Source organism: Hemiscyllium ocellatum, chromosome 16 (assembly GCF_020745735.1).
Source record: "Hemiscyllium ocellatum isolate sHemOce1 chromosome 16, sHemOce1.pat.X.cur, whole genome shotgun sequence".
Classification (NCBI taxonomy): domain Eukaryota; kingdom Metazoa; phylum Chordata; class Chondrichthyes; order Orectolobiformes; family Hemiscylliidae; genus Hemiscyllium; species Hemiscyllium ocellatum.
In genome coordinates, this window is record NC_083416.1 from 39,892,083 (window position 1) to 39,911,620 (window position 19,538).

Sequence of the window (19,538 nt, forward strand, 5' to 3'; positions counted from 1 at the left end):
TTCTGTGTATTTGATGTAACCAAAATGGAAATTAACTGCAGATAGCAGTCTGTACAATTGGTCAAGTGCCTTCGGAACTGTGTATGTGTGAATCTCAAAGCCAAATGCATCCAAGTGAAAATAGTAGTTCTCTGTTTGGGATCAGAATGTACAATTGTCTACGATGTTGAAGAGGCACACTAGTTGGGCAAAAACCTAGAACCTGATTTTATTGAAGAGCTTACGCAATGCAGGGTTCATCCAAACAAAACACATTTGGTATCAAACATGTAATAGTTACTCAAATCAGATTCATATGTTGGTCCTTGAAGCCTCTTTTGATATCGATACCAATATGCCAAGAAGTGCACTACCTTATGAGAATGTCCTTGAACATGCCAACAAAGAATACACATCCTTCATGACTGTGAAACAATGCAGACCCCTTGAATTTCTAATCCATTGATTTTCAAAAACAGAGGCAACAGAGGGCTGAAGTTGACCAAAAAACATCAGTTTCAACTTTGAAAGCCAGAAGGCCTACTCCTACTCCTAGTTCTTATATTCTTATATTTATGGAGCTTTTCACTATTCTCTGCAACTCACCTTGTAATCTAATGCACCATACTTCTATGGAACCCCATTAGCACTATTGTGCACTCACTGCCAACAGAAATACTTGGCACTGGCAGGGCCTTCTGGGAGTTCTGGTGCCAGTGCCATATTTAAAGCCCAGCCGTGCACCTGGTCAAGAACTGCTTTTCACTGTATACATTGTGGAAGGAGAATCAAATTTAAAAGCTTCTGAGTTATACAGTTGGCAAAGTTGGCACTTATTTGGAAACAGAGCTCACATTCCGAAATGTATTGTTACTTTATATCATCACCTGTCAGGTCGACTGTCATTGCAACTGCAGCTGGAAGAATCAAGCTACACAGGGTACCTATCCTTAATGCTGAAAATGTGTTGCTGGTTAAAGCACAGCAGGTTAGGCAGCATCCAAGGAACAGGAAATTCGACGTTTCGGGCCAGAGCCCTTCATCAGGAATGAGGAGAATGTGCCAGGCAGGCTAAGATAAAAGGTAGGGAGGAGGGACTTGGGGGAGGGGCGATGGAGATGTGATAGGTGGAAGGAGGTCAAGGTGAGGGTGATAGGTTGGAGTGGGGTGGGGGCGGAGAGGTCAAGAAGAAGATTGCAGGTTAGGAGGGCGGTGCTGAGTTGAGGGAACCGACTGAGACAAGGTGGGGGGAGGGGAAATGAGGAAACTGGAGAAATCTGAGTTCATTCCTTGTGGTTGGAGGGTTCCCAGGCGGAAGATCAGGCGCTCCTCCTCCAACCGTCGTGTTGTTATGTTCTGCCGGTGGAGGAGTCCAAGGACCTGCATGTCCTCGGTGGAGTGGGAGGGAGAGTTAAAGTGTTGAGCCACGGGGTGGTTGGGTTGGTTGGTCCGGGCGTCCCAGAGGTGTTCTCTGAAGCGTTCCGCAAGTAGGCGGCCCGTCTCCCCAATGTAGAGGAGGCCACATCGGGTGCAGCGGATGCAATAGATGATGTGTGTGGAGGTGCAGGTGAACTTGTGGCGGATATGGAAGGATCCCTTGGGGCCTTGGAGGGAAGTGAGGGAGGAGGTGTGGGCGCAAGTTTTACATTTCCTGCGGTTGCAGGGGAAGGTGCCGGGAGTGGAGGTTGGGTTGGTGGGGGGTGTGGACCTGACAAGGGAGTCATGAAGGGAGTGGTCTTTGCGGAACGCTGATAGGGGAGGGGAGGGAAATATATCCCTGGTGGTGGGGTCCGTTTGGAGGTGGCGGAAATGACGGCGGATGATATGCTGTATGCGAAGGTTGGTGGGGTGGTAGGTGAGAACCAGTGGGGTTCTGTCTTGGTGGCAGTTGGAGGAGCCGGGCTCAAGGGCGGAGGAGCGGGAAGTGGAGGAGATGCAGTGGAGGGCATCGTCGATTACATTTCCTGCGGTTGCAGGGGAAGATGCCTCACTTCCCTCCAAGGCACACCTCCTCCCTCACTTCCCTCCAAGGCCCCAAGGGATCCTTCCATATCCGCCACAAGTTCACCTGCACCTCCACACACATCATCTATTGCATCCGCTGCACCCGATGTGGCCTCCTCTACATTGGGGAGACGGGCCGCCTACTTGCGGAACGCTTCAGAGAACACCTCTGGGACGCCCGGACCAACCAACCCAACCACCCCGTGGCTCAACACTTTAACTCTCCCTCCCGCTCCACCGAGGACATGCAGGTCCTTGGACTCCTCCATCGGCAGAACATAACAACACGACGGCTGGAGGAGGAGCGCCTGATCTTCCGCCTGGGAACCCACCAACCACAAGGAATGAACTCAGATTTCTCCAGTTTCCTCATTTTCCCTCCTCCCACCTTGTCTCAGTCGGTTCCCTCAACTCAGCACCGCCCTCCTAACCTGCAATCTTCTTCCTGACCTCTCCGCCCCCACCCCACTCCAACCTATCACCCTCACCTTGACCTCCTTCCACCTATCACATCTCCATCGCCCCTCCCCCAAGTCCCTCCTCCCTACCTTTATCTTAGCCTGGCACATTCTCCTCATTCCTGATGAAGGGCTCTGGCCCGAAACGTCAAATTTCCTGTTCCTTGGATGCTGCCTGACCTGCTGTGCTTTAACCAGCAACACATTTTCATCTCTGATCTCCAGCATCTGCAGACCTCACTTTTTACTCGAAGATTACTACCTATCCTTAATGCCATATCACATTAGGTAGCTGACCAAGGGAGTGCTACAGCATTTTGTAACACCCTGAATAACATAACGACTTGTCATTGATCTTTATGGAAGCATGACATATTGGAAAACCTTCAAATGGTCAAAAATATTAACTTTCATTAAACAACAGTAAAAGTAAAGGGAAAAAACTCCCAAACAAAGCTGTGTTTGCTGCTGCGAATCATTTGAGTTTTCAGCAACAACTGTTATAAAGTCAGGAATGATCACTGCACTCAGCTCACATCTATTGGAACCAGATGTTCATTAAGACCGTTTTGGGTTGTTGTACCTAATGCCGGAGTATTTAATCATACAGAAGATAATGTTCCTCCTGCATAATGTCTTTATCTTCCTCTTCAATGGAATGCCATTGCTGTACTAATCTTCAGAATCTATCACATCCTCCTTTTGTCAATTCTAGGTGTGCTGAGCACAACATTCTCGGGTTATGTAGCACATTCTGCCTGGATTTTACTGAAAGGCATGCCCAGACCAATCAAAGCATCTTGCACAGACCTATTGCTGCACCAACATGGTCTTGTTGGAAGAATGGGCTGCATTTTATCTATGTTTTGCCTCAGTCATGGGTATGTGACAGAGTCAACAACTACTGAAGAATTCTAAGATGAGGTAATTGTGATCACAGGTGACTTGAATATTGATGGTATGGAAACCTTTTCTGTTGATAAAGTGAGCTGCATTATGATATGGTAGTCTCAACCCAATGTGCATACAGTCAGTAGCCCCCTGCGGCTGGGGGAAGGGAGCTGCATTAGTAAAACTAATAGTCTGGTGTGCAGAACTTATCAAGTGGGAGATGAGGTGACGTAGTGTGATCTGGCCCAAACTACGTCTATGACAGCATAGACATTTGTGTGTTGAGGATCAAGAGATCTCACAATGCCTCTGTGAATCTTAGGAAGCAGTCTGCTGTTCTAATGTGTAGCATAGCTGTCCCTTGAGGGCAACTGAGATATAATGGCTACTATCCCTTTATTAGAAGTCCTACTCCAGGCATCAGCGAACGTCTATGAAGTCATCCTGACTTTAACAGCAATTCACCTGAAGGAAATGGAATGGAGGACAGTAGACCTGTACCTCCACAATATCCTGAAGGAATCTTCAGCTGAGACTTCATCATGTGGAGGCTGTTGGAGGTTACTGATGCTCCCTGGGCTTGCTGGTGCACCTATTGCTCCTTGATTTCTCTGCACCTCTGTAGCACTGGAGCAACAGTGACACTAACACCTGCTGTGGTGAGATCTGTTGACCATGCTTTCAGTGACCTGAGTGTGAGATACAGTATCAGGAAAAGGAAAGGTTCTTAACAAGATGAACTGTCAGCACTTACACACAGGTTGCGTGAGTAGACAAAAATTTGACGGATGCCCCATAAAGTGGGAAAATATCAGGTCATGCACTTTGGCAAGAAGAACATAGGAAGCGAACACTATTAAAAATGAGAAAGACTATAGAAAACTGCAGCACACAGGTGTTTGGAGATTGTCATGTGTAAATCACACAAAACTAGCATCCAAATTCAGCAGGAAATAGGGATGGCAAATGGAAGTTAGTCTTTATTGCAAAGAAATTGGAGAATACAAATAGGTAAGTCTTGCAAAGACTATATAAGGCACTAGTCAATCTACACCTGGAATACAGTGATCACTTTTCCTCACCATGTCTAATGGAAAATATGCTGGTATTGAGAGCAATCCAGAGAAGGTTCACTGTATTGAGGCTAGGGGTGGATGAAATTTCTTATGTGAGGTTGAGTCAATTGGAGTTTAGAAGAATGGAGACAGGCTCTTTGGCCCAAACTGTTAAAAGTTCTCAAGAACTTTTAAAACTTGAACTATTAAAAGTTCTCAAGAGGCTTGACAGGGTTGATGCAGAATTAAAAACAATGACTGCAGATGCTGGAAACCAGATTCTGGATTAGTGGTGCTGGAAGAGCACAGCAGTTCAGGCAGCATCCAAGGAGCAGCGAAATCGATGTTTCGGGCAAAAGCCCTTCATCAGGAATAAAGGCAGAGAGCCTGAAGTGTGGAGAGATAAGCTAGAGGAGGGTGGGGGTGGGGACAAAGTAGCATAGAGTACAATAGGTGAGTGTGAGAGGGGATGAAGGTGATAGGTCAGGGAGGAGAGGGTGGAGTGGATAGGTGGAAAAGGAGATAGGCAGGTAGGACAAGTCCGGACAAGTCATGGGGACAGTGCTGAACTGGAAGTTTGGAACTCGGGTGAGATGGGGGAAGGGGAAATGAGGAAACTGGTGAAGTCCACATTGATGCCCTGGGGTTGAAGTGTTCCGAGGCGGAAAATGAGGCGTTCTTCCTCCAGGCGTCTGGTGGTGAGGGAGCGGCGGTGAAGGAGGCCCAGGACCTCCATGTCCTTAGCAGAGTGGGAGGGGGAGGTGAAATGTTGGGCCACGGGGTGGTGTGGTTGATTGGTGTGGGTGAGGTCATTTCCTCTTGTGACAGAGTCTAGGACCAGAGAGCATAATCTAAAAAAGAATTTCAGTTAGGACAAGAATTTCTTGTCCCACAGGGTAGTAAAGCTGTGGAATCTTTTACAGAGGATTGTGGAGGTGTAGTTGTTAAGCATATTCAAAGCTTTGATAGTTTACTAATTAGTACGGGCATCAAGTGTTATGAAGTTAAGAAGGACAATGATGTTATGGCAGTGTAGACCCATGGCTTAAATGGCTTACTTATTTCAGTTCACAAGTCTTATTAACTTAAGGACCCCATTAATACTGAGCTTCAATATGTTCCCATCCAACTCTTTCATGTAAGTCTTTACCTACCAACATTGCGCCCTGAGTCCCCAACGTAGCTATGCCAACCATCACACTGCACCATTGAAGGTAAACCCTTGTTGTGAACATTGCTAATCCCTCTCCCATAATAACCATGTCCTCCTCTTCCAGCCTTATAGCTTGAGTGGGTTCCCTTCATGATTATCAACCCTTCTGGAGCCCAGCATGTTGGCCTTCAATCCCTATAATTGACTTCCCCAGATTCAACATCTTAGTGTTGGCCCTCTGATAATGACCCTGAAATTTCATTGAACAGACTGACCATGGTCTGACTTGGAAAGACAACCCTAACTGAAAGTGACCAGATCCCTGTATGATCCTCTATGTAGCTCCCTCACTGACTTCAGGAAAATCCCCTGTCTGGTTGCACAGGATTTGCAGGACAATCAGGGCCTAGTCCTTGATGTATGGTGATGGAGAATCCCTGAGCGTGACTGCCCGATGCAGTTGACTGACTGCCCTAGGCCCTGGACTAAGATTGGATGCTTCCCTCAACTTACTCTCCCTGACTTCCTCCAAATTTTTTCTCATTTATGTCCTAACTGGCAACTTAGATTATGCTTTTTGGCTAAGGACTACTACCCTTAGACTTTGAGAAAGAGCTATGTGATTGAAGCATATACGGCATGTTCTTGCAGCTAGGATTTTGGCACATATTATCAGAGTGACACTAATGTAGCATGGTGCTTTACTGTAACATTTCTGCCCTGTTGATTCATCACTGCTGATAACCATGACAAGCTGACTGACCTTGTATCTACACGAAATGGAAAGGCATAAGCTTTAAGTTCTGAAGGAGACAGTAAAGCTCAGAAAGGCAAGTCAAAGCAAGGCAAAGCAAGACTAAGATTGTGTAGGCATCCAGGTAAGTGCTAAGTAAGTGAACAGTATAGAAGCAAGTGAAGGGTCCGAAAGCACACCCTGTTCTGAAACATGAGTATTTGTCCCTGTGTGCAAAGTGACCTGGCAGAAGCATTGCAATGAAAGGTATTGGTGCACTTCAAAGTGCATCATTGAAGTGGAGAGCTGTATTCTAATATGGTTGAAGATGTGCCATGAGGAGGTGGTCAGGTGAAGGTGTGGTGATAGCAATCTCTATGACCAGGGGGTGCAGGCAGTCACTTCCCATGGAGTATGTCTCAGATGTTGGGAACCAGGATGTAGGCCCAGAGAAACAAAAGGCAAGCTGAAGTGATCAGATACCTACTCTGACTTCCATGTCTTGAACTATCACCACCTTGCTTTTCTCTGGAATGTGGGAAAACATTAAACTGCATATAGATACTAATGCATTCCAAATCAGCCTTTGTCCACTCCATTAGTAAGATTATCATCTCGCCAGTCTAACTTCGGTTGCAAATGCTGACTTTTTTTCTCAACACCTAGAATCTCATTTGTCTGACCTCGCCATAATCTTCCCAACTGAATCATCATTGCTCACATCATTCAGCAGCAGGAGAATTCAGCCCTGCAGATCAAAACATTTATGGTAGTTAAGTGGACTGAATCCATCTGAACACATGAAAATATGAAGCAAATATAGAGCAGGATGCAACAGCCATGAGTTTTAGATTCTAAAGTCTGCATTGATCCCTAGAGACTAAGTATAGAATCTGAACAGATGCTCAATACAAATACAATAAAAAGATGCAAACAAAATATGGATCAGCATAAAGAAACAAGAACTCTGAATTGCAAAAAGATCTTAATTATCAGCATTCAAAAGCTATTCTCTTTGCATAAATATGTGCTCTATGGAACAGAATATATGAAGATAAATCATTTGTGGTTGCTGAGAAAATGGTTATACATATCCATGATGATATTTATGATTGAATATTCTATCTGTATATCAATGAAATGAAGCACTTCCCTGCTGTATGCAGACTTTAAACAAGTACAAGATGGATATGTTATACAGTTGATTAAATTCATGGTTTTGACAAATGCACGAATACAAGAATATGTAATTGGGTGACACTTTTCTCTGTTCAAGCTAAATAAGACAAATGTATGCTTTTGTAACTTGTAATATACAAGGGAAATTACTCAAAAATGCAGTACAAAAGAAATAAAGTTTCTGCAAATAAGATTTAATTCATAAAAGAACTTCAATAACTAATTACAGATCACTATTTAGTTTTGGTTTCTCCAGACTTCAGAGAGGTAAAGAAATTGGCCAAATAAATCTCAATGAACATTTTTGCAGAGATATTTTTCGTAATTAAGAATGAGATGATCTACAAACAAAATGTTCACATTTCAATCTTGTCACTGTATGCTGTGTTCCTAAGTATTGGATAATCAAGTGCCAAATGAAGGAAGCAAGAGCAGGGATGATTGAGGGGAAGGTTTTATTGGAATCATAGGTAAAAAGGCCACAAGAAATTTACCATGATCAGGATATCATGACTCTTACTTGCTTGTTCCTTGTGCCTTGCTTGTGCTCACTAGCCTCACAACTTGAACAACATTATCAGCTGGTCATGTAGTGCATAGCAATCCACCATGATACACAGGTTCCTTACAGGGGTGAATTGATGGGTTTCACTGTCAGAAACCCAATGACCTGCTCAGTGATCACTTGTGTTGAAAATGAGGAATGCAGATGCTAGCAAGTCAGAATCAAAAAGTGTGGTGTTGAAAAAACACAGCAGGTCAGGCAGCATCTGAGAAGCAGGAGAGTTGATGTTTCGGGAATAAAATGTTCATCGGGGGGCTGAGAGATAAATAGGAGAGTGGGGATGGGGCTGGGGAAAGGCACCTGGGAAGGTGATAGGTAGATGCAGTTGGGGATGAATGTGATAAGCCAATAGGGAGGGCGGAGAGGATAGGTAGGAAGGAAGATGGATAGGTAGGACAGGTCAAGAGCACTGTGCTGAGTTGGAGGGTTAGATCAAAGATGAGGTCAGTGAGAGGATTTTTGGAAATAGGTGAAGTTGACATTGATGCTGTATGGTTGTAGAGTCCCAAGGTGGAAAATGAGGTTTTCTTCTTCCAGTCTTGAGCAGCTTGGATTTGGCGGTGGAGTAGGGCCAGGACTTGCATGTCCTTGGTGGAGTGGGAGGGGTTGTTGAAGTGGTCAGCCATGGGGCGGTGGGATTGTTGGTGCATATGTCCCAGAGATGTTCCCTGAAATGCTCTGCGAGTCCTGTCTCCCTGTTGTAGAGGAGTCCACACCGAAAGCAATGGACTCAGTAGATGAGGTAGGTGGATGTGCAGGAAATCCTTTCGGACCTTGGATGGAGGTGAGGGTGGGAGGTGTGGGCACAGGTTTTATACCTCTTGTGGCAGCAAGGGAAGGTGCCGGGTGTGGAGGGTGGATTGGTGGGGTGACCTGGAAGTAACGAGGGAGTCAGGGAGGGAATGATCTCTGCGAAATGCTGATAGGGGTGGGGAGGGAACTATATATCATTCATGTTGGCCTACTGTAGATGTTGTAAGCCTCCTCTTCATCCATGCTTGAATTCCTCACACCACCCTTTGGTCAAATTCTCAGTGGTGTTGTTTTACCACAGTAGTGTATCAATCCTTAATGATGGATGGAACAGTATTTCTACTGGGAATAGGATCCACTGTGAAAAGCTATGTAATTCATGATTGCCAAAATGTATAGGTATGTGTTTGCTTCCTAGAAAGTGACCAGAAACCCAAAGGATGCATTTTCAATCATCACAGACTAGTGGAATGTTATTACAATGGAAGTCCTTCTGTTGATCAAGGCTAGCATCTGTTATCTAGGACCATTCATAGCCACTAGGTGCAGTCAGTGATACCATGATATCTAGTAAATCTCTATTAATGCAGTTCCAATAGTTGTGCATGGCACAACAAATATAGGTATATTTGTGCAGGTTAGGTGAATTAGTCATGCTAAGTTGCCCTAGCATTCCGGGATGTGTAGGTTAGGTGCATTAGTCAGGGGTAAATATAGGGTAGGGGGAATGGGTCTGGGTGGGTTTGTTGGGCTGAATGGTCTGTTTCCCTACATTTTAGGGATTCTAATTCTAATTCATTGAGGTTTTATCCCATGCATTGAATTAAACTCAGTATTACCATGAGTTTACCATTATTAAACTCAGTATCACCATTTTGAGGTAGCAAAATGGTGCCAAGACAGGACATCTTTAACATGACTGTAATAAGGCAAGGCTTTGAAGTGGAAAGAAATGCAATGGATATTTCAACACTGCATACCATAACCAGAAACATATTCAAATCATAATTTATGCATTCACATTGTCACAATAAAACACATTGATTACCAAGTCAAATGCTTTTTAATGCTAAGAAACAAGAAAAGCCTTTGCCACCAGCATTAGTGATAGCACAAATGGTACCAATAAAATTTAGCCTGTGATGCTCCAGAATAAATTTGAAGATTTATTCAAGATTTTACCAGGAGCCTAAAGAATAAATAAAAAAACACAAAACTTGCTAACTGATGGATACTAGTGGGTGATTGTCTACCATTATACCTATATTTATTATGCCATGCAATTGTACAGGTTTCAGACTCCAGTTAAAAAAAATACTGTAATAATATTCCTAGAATGTCCATCAAAAATAAACCTCAAACATAAATAATTTAAATTCTGAGATATTTGCATTGGGTTGACAGTCACAGGGTTTCACAAATTGAACACTTCAGTCTGAACTGGTGACAATCTGACAGATCGTTGGGACAGAGGGGATAGGTTTCTGAAAGAAGAGTCTTGGTGATCAATCACTGGGGACTGGCAATGGTAAAGAAGAGGGTTAGAGGAAGAGAGAGTGATTATCATTTATAAATGTAATTTTAATCCGAGTCTCAATATTATATGTAAACGTCCTGGGTGCACTTTTACCTCACACATGTTAGGATAAAGAACACTCGAAAGAGACAAAATGATTGTGGAATGCAAGAGGGCATTTAGTCATTGGGAGTTGATGATATAAGAAAGAAAAGCCCTGAAGACCTGTAAAACAGATTTTAGGAGATTAAGAAGGAATTTCGGCAGTTAGATTTCAAGGGTGATTCATGTGCTCGATCAAGAAAAATTGAAAGATTAGGATCTCAATGCAAGGCTGAAAAACATACTCTTTCTTAGAGTATTGGATGGGTTCTGTGAAAATGAGGCTATTCTGTCAGGCCAAGTTATACCAGATCAGAATGCACTCAATGAGTTTGAAAGTTGCGATATAGATAGTATTTAAACTAAGAAGGAAGACAACTGGAAAAAAAAAATGCATAACAGAAGGAACTGCTAAAGAAGATAGAAATTAGAATACATAATAACCTTGGCTGAGAGCCCAGACATCCTTTATTCCCATGATACACCTGATTCCTACTTGATTGACAGCCCTGAATATTTGATTTCTGCCAGCACTTTCATGATGTTTATTTCAGCAAGATTTCATGAGCTTGCAGTTTCAGTTTATGATAGTTTGAAGGATCTGTATGATTGATATTTGAGCTGTTGTGAAAATGAATTTTGCTTAACTTAATGGAATATTATATATAAATTTTGTTTGGAAAAATATATATTTTTTTACCCATTTAATTCCACTGGAGAGTTCATCATTTGTATACAATGTTCAGGTTAATAGATATGGAAATGCTACAGCATAGAATGTAAAATAGGATGGGCCAAGGGGGTATGGGTCATGGGGTAGGGGCATAAAAGATATAAGGACAGCATTTAGTAGAATAAAACAAACAACTGAGTAAAATAAAACTAGTCAGCTATAAGCAGGTAAAAGGCTAAAATGAAACAATAAAGTCTTAGCTTCATTAAACAAAAGTAATGAGTAGTTGTGGTTCTGTTCGCCGAGCTGGGAGTTTCTGTTGCAAACGTTTCGTCCCCTTTCTAGGTGACATCTTCAGTGCTTGGGAGCCTCCTGTGAAGCACTTCTGTGCTGATTCCTCCGACATTTATGATGGTTTGAATCTGCCGCTTCCGGTTGTCAGTTGCTGTCTGCTGCAGTGGTCGGTATATAGGGTCTAGGTCGATGTGTCTGTTGATAGAATTCGTGGATGAGTGCCATGCTGCTAGGAATTCCCTGGCTGTTCTCTGTTTGGCCTGCCCTATAATAGTGTTGTTATCCCAATCGAATTCATGTTGTAGAAAGGGGACGAAACGTTTGCAACAAAAACTCCCAGCTCGGCGAACAGAACCACAACAACGAGCACCCGAGCTACAAATCTTCTCACAAACTTTGAGTAATGAGTAGAGTTGAAGAGAAGAAAGAGGAATGAAACATTAGACATGATTCACTGTTTAGTCTGGTGAATAAGTTGAGGAAATTAGAAGCAAATCTTTGCAGTGAGTTATGGATGTGATCAATGTTCCCTCTAATGCTTTTTCTTCCATGTGGACCTCTGATGCCAGCGTGTGGTAGTGACGTCCAGAATTGGAAGTAAATGCTGTGCTCTACAATGGCATAGCAATCACCATGAATGAATGGCTGTGTGCGTACAGACAAAAACATAAACTAGGCAGAAACTATTACTTTTGGTGAGCTCAAAGCTAATTTTAAAATGTGGATGGGGATAGCAACATTGTTCAAGGAAAGGAAATGCACAGCAAAAAGGTCTGATGCACATAAAAATGGTTCAGAAGAACCAATATGAGTTGAGATTCTTGTCCATTAATTGTGGGAAATATAAGTCAAAATTTGTGAGCAAATCAAAGAATAGGAATAGCATTGTTAAAGATAATTTTAACCACTAATTAAATGACACAAGTAAGAAGTAAACAGAGAAAAACAATGGACTCCTAACTCTTTATGCAGAACTCTTCATTCCAGGAAACCGCTTGAATATCTACATATGATTGGAGGAGCATTGTTAGCATTACTTATATGTGATGAAGTAATGATTAATACGGGTCAGCTCTCAGGAGTAATGATTACAACATAAGGTTAAAAATTCAAATAGAAAGAGATTAGGTTAGTACAAAAGCAAAAGCAGCAGTTGATTATCTCGAGGAATGTGCAAGCTGAGGTGGAAAGAGAAATTTGTACACAGCACTGTTGACTAACAGTTAGAACTTTTAAAGTTTGAAAAGTTGTGGAAAAAATATACAACATTTAAAAATCAGTGTTGAACTGTATTTTATACATTATACATTCGTTGATCTTAGGTTTACCAAATGGACTGATTTTTTTTCTATACTTAAATAATTGATAATATTTCAGAAGAAATATAATAAAAACAAACAGCAGTATTGGTTTTGTTTCAAATACTTCGAATTATTATTTTTGTTTTTTAGAATTTACTAATGTTATTGCTTAATATTCAATATCATAAACTTATAGTAAATTTATCTTAAGTCTGAAAAATGCTTTTATTATACAAATTGATCAAAATGGATTCTTTGAAAGGAAAATAAAATAACACAATTATGTTAACAACTCACTGGTTTTTAAAATAATCAATTTTGAGATGAATTTACTAAAGTAGAATCTAATAGAAAACATTTGAGTAAGATATGCCTACCTTGTTGTACAAATGATCCATAAACAAGCCACGCAGCATTGTACAATGTTGTAGAAGTCACAGATCCTATTTGCAGTGGCGATGGTTTTACCCAGCTAAACATGCAGACAAGCAGGCCTGTTATAAACAAAGTGCCAATAATACATGCCCAAACTGTCAGATCAAATGGTTCTAGGCAGGTAAACATATCCACTCTCTGTTCTGGCTTTTTAAGTAGAAATCCTAAGGTGTAGTCCATGATTCGACCAGTGAAGTCCACAACATTCTCTCTCTCTGGAGTAATTGTCAAGGCTGAAACTGCTATGTCAGCTCTCTATAAGGTAAATTTAAATCAAAAACATAAATAAATTAAGTATAAAGCCTTTATATTTTAATAATGAAAAGTGGATATCTTGCAATTAAAACACTACTAATTTTCTAAGCTAGGCAATTTATTTTATTACCATCTTGATAAAACTGCATTATTGTGCATCAGTAATAATGCATGATACATTAAACTGCAATTTTTATATTGATTAACAGCATAATAATCTTAAAACTGCAAATTACATCTTGATGCATTAAAACACATTCTTAGAATGAACATAATTTTTAAAATTCAAACGATTTAAGCCTCTGTTCTTCAGTCACAAACATATCTTTGTCACTAATATTGTTGTAATTAAGTCTCATATCAAAAATAAAGTTTGCTTTTGAAGTGCACAAGCATATTAAAATATTTGCACACATTTGACAAAAGTACTTCCATTTGATTTCAGGTGCAATTGGAATATTTCATAAACCTGATCATCAGCCAGAGTGTAAGATAAAATACCTGTAGTATTTGAATATATGTTAAAAATAACAAATGTTGATTTAGAATTTAAAATCAAAACAAAATCGTTCCATGTATCTTAATATTCAATTATTAATAAACACTCTGGTTAAAGTACAGAGACTTACGTAAAATAATTAAGGAGACAACACAATATTCAACATGGGATTGTTTCTATGACTCATATACCATTATTGTGCCAGTAATATTTTTAAAATCCACATTTACGTTGAACTTTTATCACCATTTAATGCTTCAAAGTACTTTATAGCTAATGAAGTACATTTAAAGTGTAGTCACTGCTATCATGTTGACAGTAAAGCAGTCAATTTGCACATAGCAAGGTTTCAGAATCAGAGGGCTGAATTCTATCAAAAATCAATAAAGTGTCAAATTTGGTGAGTTTCAGGGAGGGTTTCTCTCTGCGGGGCCGAGTGAATTTTCTCACAGTATTTTCTGCAGCTTGTCCCATTGGGAACAATGCACATACGGTACCCAAGCTTTGCTCAGCAATGGCAGAAGTACTCAGAACAGCTGGGATCTCTCACAATACCCTCCCTGTACAGGCACCATATTAAAGGCCAGCTGTGTATAAGACTGAAAAATGCCAGCCAGTAGTTGCTTCACTGTGGGATGGGAATAAAAAAGATAAAGAATCACATCTGAGGGCATAAAGTAGGCCTGGCTTATATTTCATTGTAAAAACAGGTGTCACATGCAAAAATACACGATGATTTAAGGATCAAGCTACAGAGGTTCTCATCTTTAGAACACTGTCTAAGGAGTGCTGCTGAACCCTTATGACCTAATATTGCCACATTGTTCAATGCGGAAGCATCGCATACTGGAAAGCCTTCAAAAGTTTGACAACATTCATTTTCATTCAACAACAGCAAACAAATGGAAAAAGTGATGCTGCATTTGCTTCTGAGAACATGCTGCTAGCTTTTGACCAAAAACAAATTGAAAGTCAATACATCAATGTACTAAGCTTTCATTTATCGGTGTGTGGTCCTGGTCCTCTGAGGTTTGTGTGTGGCAACGATCTTAAAAACCATAAGTTAATGCATCAGCACGCTGATCACCATGTACAAAACTCCAAAGAAACCTGAAAGTGACTGTGCAGTTGCATAGCTAGGCAGTTTAAAGAACCAGGACCCGCCCCAGCCTGCACCGAAGTTTCGCGGAGGAGCCCTTCATCAGGAATGGGCTGATGAAGGGCTCCTGCCATAAACGTTGATTTTCCTGCTCCTTGGATGCTGTCTGATCTGCTGTGCTTTTCCACCATCACTCTAATCTTGACTGTCAGTAACAGATGTCTTGTAAGGCATCTTGAAATAAAGCAAGAATGTGAAAATTCTCAAAGAAATAGACATCATGGCATTATATCTGGCACAGATTTCTAAGGTTTGGTATTGATGATCGATGGTGATTTGTAGATCAATGGAATCTACCCTTCTCTGTTGATGAAATCAGCTGGGTTATGATATGGCACTCTCAACATGACATGTGCATAGTCAATAACAGCCACAACTGAGGGAAGGCAGCTGTTAGGAAATCGTACTGCCTGGTCTGCAGCACTGACTTCAATGAAGCAATATGACCTGGCACAAGTTGTGTTAACAGCAACCTTAATACATTGTGGGCCATAGGATCCCAGTGGGTCCTAGGAAGCAGCTGGTTACATAAATGTTGATGACCACTAGAATAGGATGGCCACACACTTAGCAGTTGGTATAGTGCTATAAAAATGTCCTGGGATATCCCTCAGCTTGCAATGACATCATGCCTCACTTATCTGGAGGTAATAACATTAAGTATGATAGACTCTGGGCCTCATGTTTCTCCTGCACATCATAAGGGGAACCATCAACTAAATTCTCTTCATGTGGAAGCTGTTTGGAGGCCCTGGAGGTTGCTGCTGATTCAGAACTTGCTGGTACATTTGTTTGGCCTCACTTTCTTTGCAACTTTGTTGCATAACGGCCCCATGGCTGATAGCTTCCACTGTGGCTGGATCCGCACTGATAGTGCTTTCAATGAAACTTTGGGCAGAATACTAGAACCAGAACAGCTCCTTAGTGATGTGAACGCTCAGCATCCAAATCATATACAAATGATAGTTTAGCATTATCCTCTTTCTCAGAGTCCTTGATGTCCCAGTGTATAGCAGGTGAGGAGCTCTGAGAAGCACCATGCCCTATATAATGTGAAGGAGGCCAGACCCTGTGAGCAAACTATCCTGGCAGCAGCTTTGCAATGATAGGTGTTGGTGTGCTAAAGTCAAGAATGGGATACAAGTGGTTGAGAATATGGAACAGCCAATGCCAACCTCCACAGGGAAGGAGTGAGAGGGGATATGAGAAGTTGCTGTTGATGGAATGTTCTTGAGATGTTGGGGACTGCACTGTAGGATGGACAGCCAGGGGAGCAAGTAACTGGAGTCACCAAGTCCTGCTCTGACATTGATGCTCTGAATTGTTGCCATCTGATTTTTCTGGAGCATGTGAAATTAGGAAAATGTGTACTAATGAGATGCGATTAAGCGATAAGTGAATGTAAATTCATATGAAAAGGCCTCTCGGTCCTCGCTGGCGAGATTCTCAACTCACCATTCAAAACCTGGCTGCAGATTTGGTCGTTTCTTTTCTCCAGGCTGAACATATCATTTTGCTAATCTTGCCATATTTTCCCAATTGACTCACCAATGTCCATAGCATTCAGAGGCTCAGAAGGTTCAGATCAGAAGAGTGATAATGACCAGATAATCTGTTTATCTGAGGTTGATTCAGGACAAGTAATGGCCAGCACACTGTTGTTAAACTGCTTCAAAATATTGCCATGGGACTTTTCTAGCCACCTCAGAAGTTAGAAGGAGCATCCATTTAATGCTTCATCTGAAAGGGGGTCACTTCCAATGAGAAATATTCTGACATCAAAATCCAACATCATCTATTGCAGAAAACAAAGACTGGAAATTCGGTTAAATTAACAAAGAATTGTGAATGCTGAAGATCTGAAACAAAAACAGAAATTGCTGGAGAAACTCAGCAGGTCCGGCAGCATTTGTGTGGAGAAAACAGAGTTAATGTTTCGAGTCCAGTGACTCTTCATTAGAACTTATGTTGAGTGGTATAATTGCATGCGTTTTAAATCATTTATGAGATACTTCATTGCATGCTGCCGGAATGAGAATATTAAAAAGCAAAAGCATGAAAAAAATAACTAAATAATTCTGCTAAGTAAAGGGACAATGAATTTTTAAAATGCAATAATGCAAATATGTAAATACTGAACTCAATTTTTTTCATAACCATAAACTGTTATGCATTACCTTGTGTGGGAAATATTACATATATTTTTCCTCAGCATTTATAACTTCAAATCTATTTGTAAACTTAAATATGAAAATGTATTTCCATCAGGGAAGTTATCCTTATGCAATAACAAACAGAAGTTGCCAGAGAACCTCAACAGTGTCCCTGGAGACAAAGCAGAATTAACATTTCAGGTCCACTGACCGTTATTCAGAAATGATTTTAGCTAGGAAAACAATTGGTATGTATACTGAAGATAGGATGGGGGTGGGAGGAATAAATGATTGGTGGAAATGAAGTCCAGAGGGAGAGAAAGCGACAGTGAAACAGGCAAAGAAATGGGGAAAGGATAGCTAAGGTGAATCAATAGCTGCTAATTTGGACTATTTGTAGCTGACAATGGGATGGTTAAGGTAGTAGCCAAGTGATGACAAGGCCTAATGTGTGGGGGTTGGGGTAAGGAGATGGGAGAAGGTGCTCAGGCCTTCAATCTATTGAACTCGATGTTGAGCCACAAATGCTGCAGAATTCCCAAGGAGAAAGTGAGATGCTGTTCTTCTAGCTTGCACTGAACTTTGGTGAAGCACTGCAGCAAGTCTAAGACAGATGTTGGCCAGGTGTTGTATTGAAGTAGTGGGTAACAGGCAACTGAGGGTCGTGTTGGTAGACAGAACATAGTTGTTCTGCAAAGTGGTCACCAGATTTGTGTTTCATCTCCCCAATACATAGGAGTCCACGTTACACGCAGTGAATAGAGTAGAGTAGAATGAGATAAGTCCAGGTAAATCAACTGTACTGTGTTCCTTAGATAGTGAGGTGGGAGGAGGTAAACAGGCAGCTGTTACTCCTTCTGTGGTTGTGTGAGAAGGTGCCATGAGGATGTGGGGAGCTCTTGGAGGTGGAGAAAGAGTGGACCAAGGTGTCCTGGAGGAGACAGTCCCCATCGAAAGCTGACAGGGAAGGGGAAGGGAATATGTCTCAAGTAGTGAAACCCTGCTGGAGTGGTGGATATGGTGGTTCATGATACTTTGGATGTGGATGCTGTGGGCAGGGAGGGGAGTTGGTAAGTGAAGATCAGGAGGACCTTGTCACTGTCACAAATTATCCTTGTGTTTGGGCAACACAAAGGAAAACAAAACAGCTATATTGGACTGAAAACATTAGCTTTGTTTTCTCTTCACAGATGTGCCAGCCTGCTGCCTGTTTCAAACATTTCTTATTTTAGTTCGGATCTCAAGCATCTGCAGTATCCTACTTTTACTTATGTGCTCTGTGAGTTAAGGTTATGAAAACTTTTCACATGGCAAGTGATTACACTTTAAACTAGTTCATTGTCTGTAAAGCTCAGCTCACTTCTGTCATGTAAGTTGCTTTTATTGTTTGAAATTTTGCATTCTTCTGTTTGATTTGATGACTGCAGGGTGAATACCTTCAGCAACATATTTCTCTTTTCAGCAATATTTCAATACTGATGCACTAATGTATTCAGATTCATGCTGAGAAAACTAAGTATACCAGTCTAGATGACAAAATACAGCAATTAATAACATAAAACACTCAGGTTATATGAAAGATAACAAAGATCTGCTTTTCAGAAGTGGAACAAAAACGTCTCTCTGAAAAGAAATTTGAGTAAAAGCATAACATCAGTTGCTTTTTGAATAGCATCTTCATTTTCCTCACATTTCTTTTTCTCCCAAATTAGAAGTGTATCCTGACCTCTTGACAATGTATGAATGAACACAATAAATACCAATAGGTTACTTGACAATGAACTTAGCACATTATTGTATTTGAGATGTCTATGTACTAAGATTTCCTTGTGAAAACAATAAACAAGACACGTTTTGTTGAAGCTTTTTGTCTTGAACTCATTAGGACTTTTTGCAACATAAATTCAAATGAAAAAGTGACATTTATACTGCTTAGAGTACTGATTGATTGACAAGTGGTTCAGGCAGGCATTACCATGGAAAATGCACCCATTAACACAGATTGACAATTAACTGCCAGGCTTTGTTTAAATTTTAAATCGGACGTGTTGTTCTGATTCTCAGGCATTGCCCTGAGAAATAAACCGATGAATGCATGTCACCTATTTTGCTGAGTTGGGTGCATTCTCCATGGTATTGCCTATTCCAATCAGAGACCAATTGTCAATCAATCAGTACTCTCCTCTTATATATTTCATGTAAATTCCTTTTAAACTTTATTCTTCCAAAACATCCTGATGAGTGCAAGATGTAAATATTCCTTTTCAGTATTACTCGAACTGCACAACCAAATGAATATGTGATAACAAATATGACCTTTTTCTTCCCACTGTGACACAAAAACACTTAAAACAATCGTAATGCAGATGACGTCAGCTAAC

At 41.1% G+C, this 19,538-nt stretch overlaps 1 protein-coding gene across 1 annotated transcript in view; it reads right to left on the reverse strand.

Annotated features, from left to right (window-relative positions):
- Nucleotides 1–19,538, reverse strand: part of LOC132823558 (glutamate receptor ionotropic, delta-2-like) — a 536,033-nt gene that overhangs the window by 111,080 nt on the left and 405,415 nt on the right. The window contains exon 11 of the mRNA XM_060837503.1: nt 13,034–13,346. Coding sequence (XP_060693486.1) covers nt 13,034–13,346 — 313 coding nt within the window. The remainder of the gene's footprint in view (nt 1–13,033; nt 13,347–19,538) is intronic.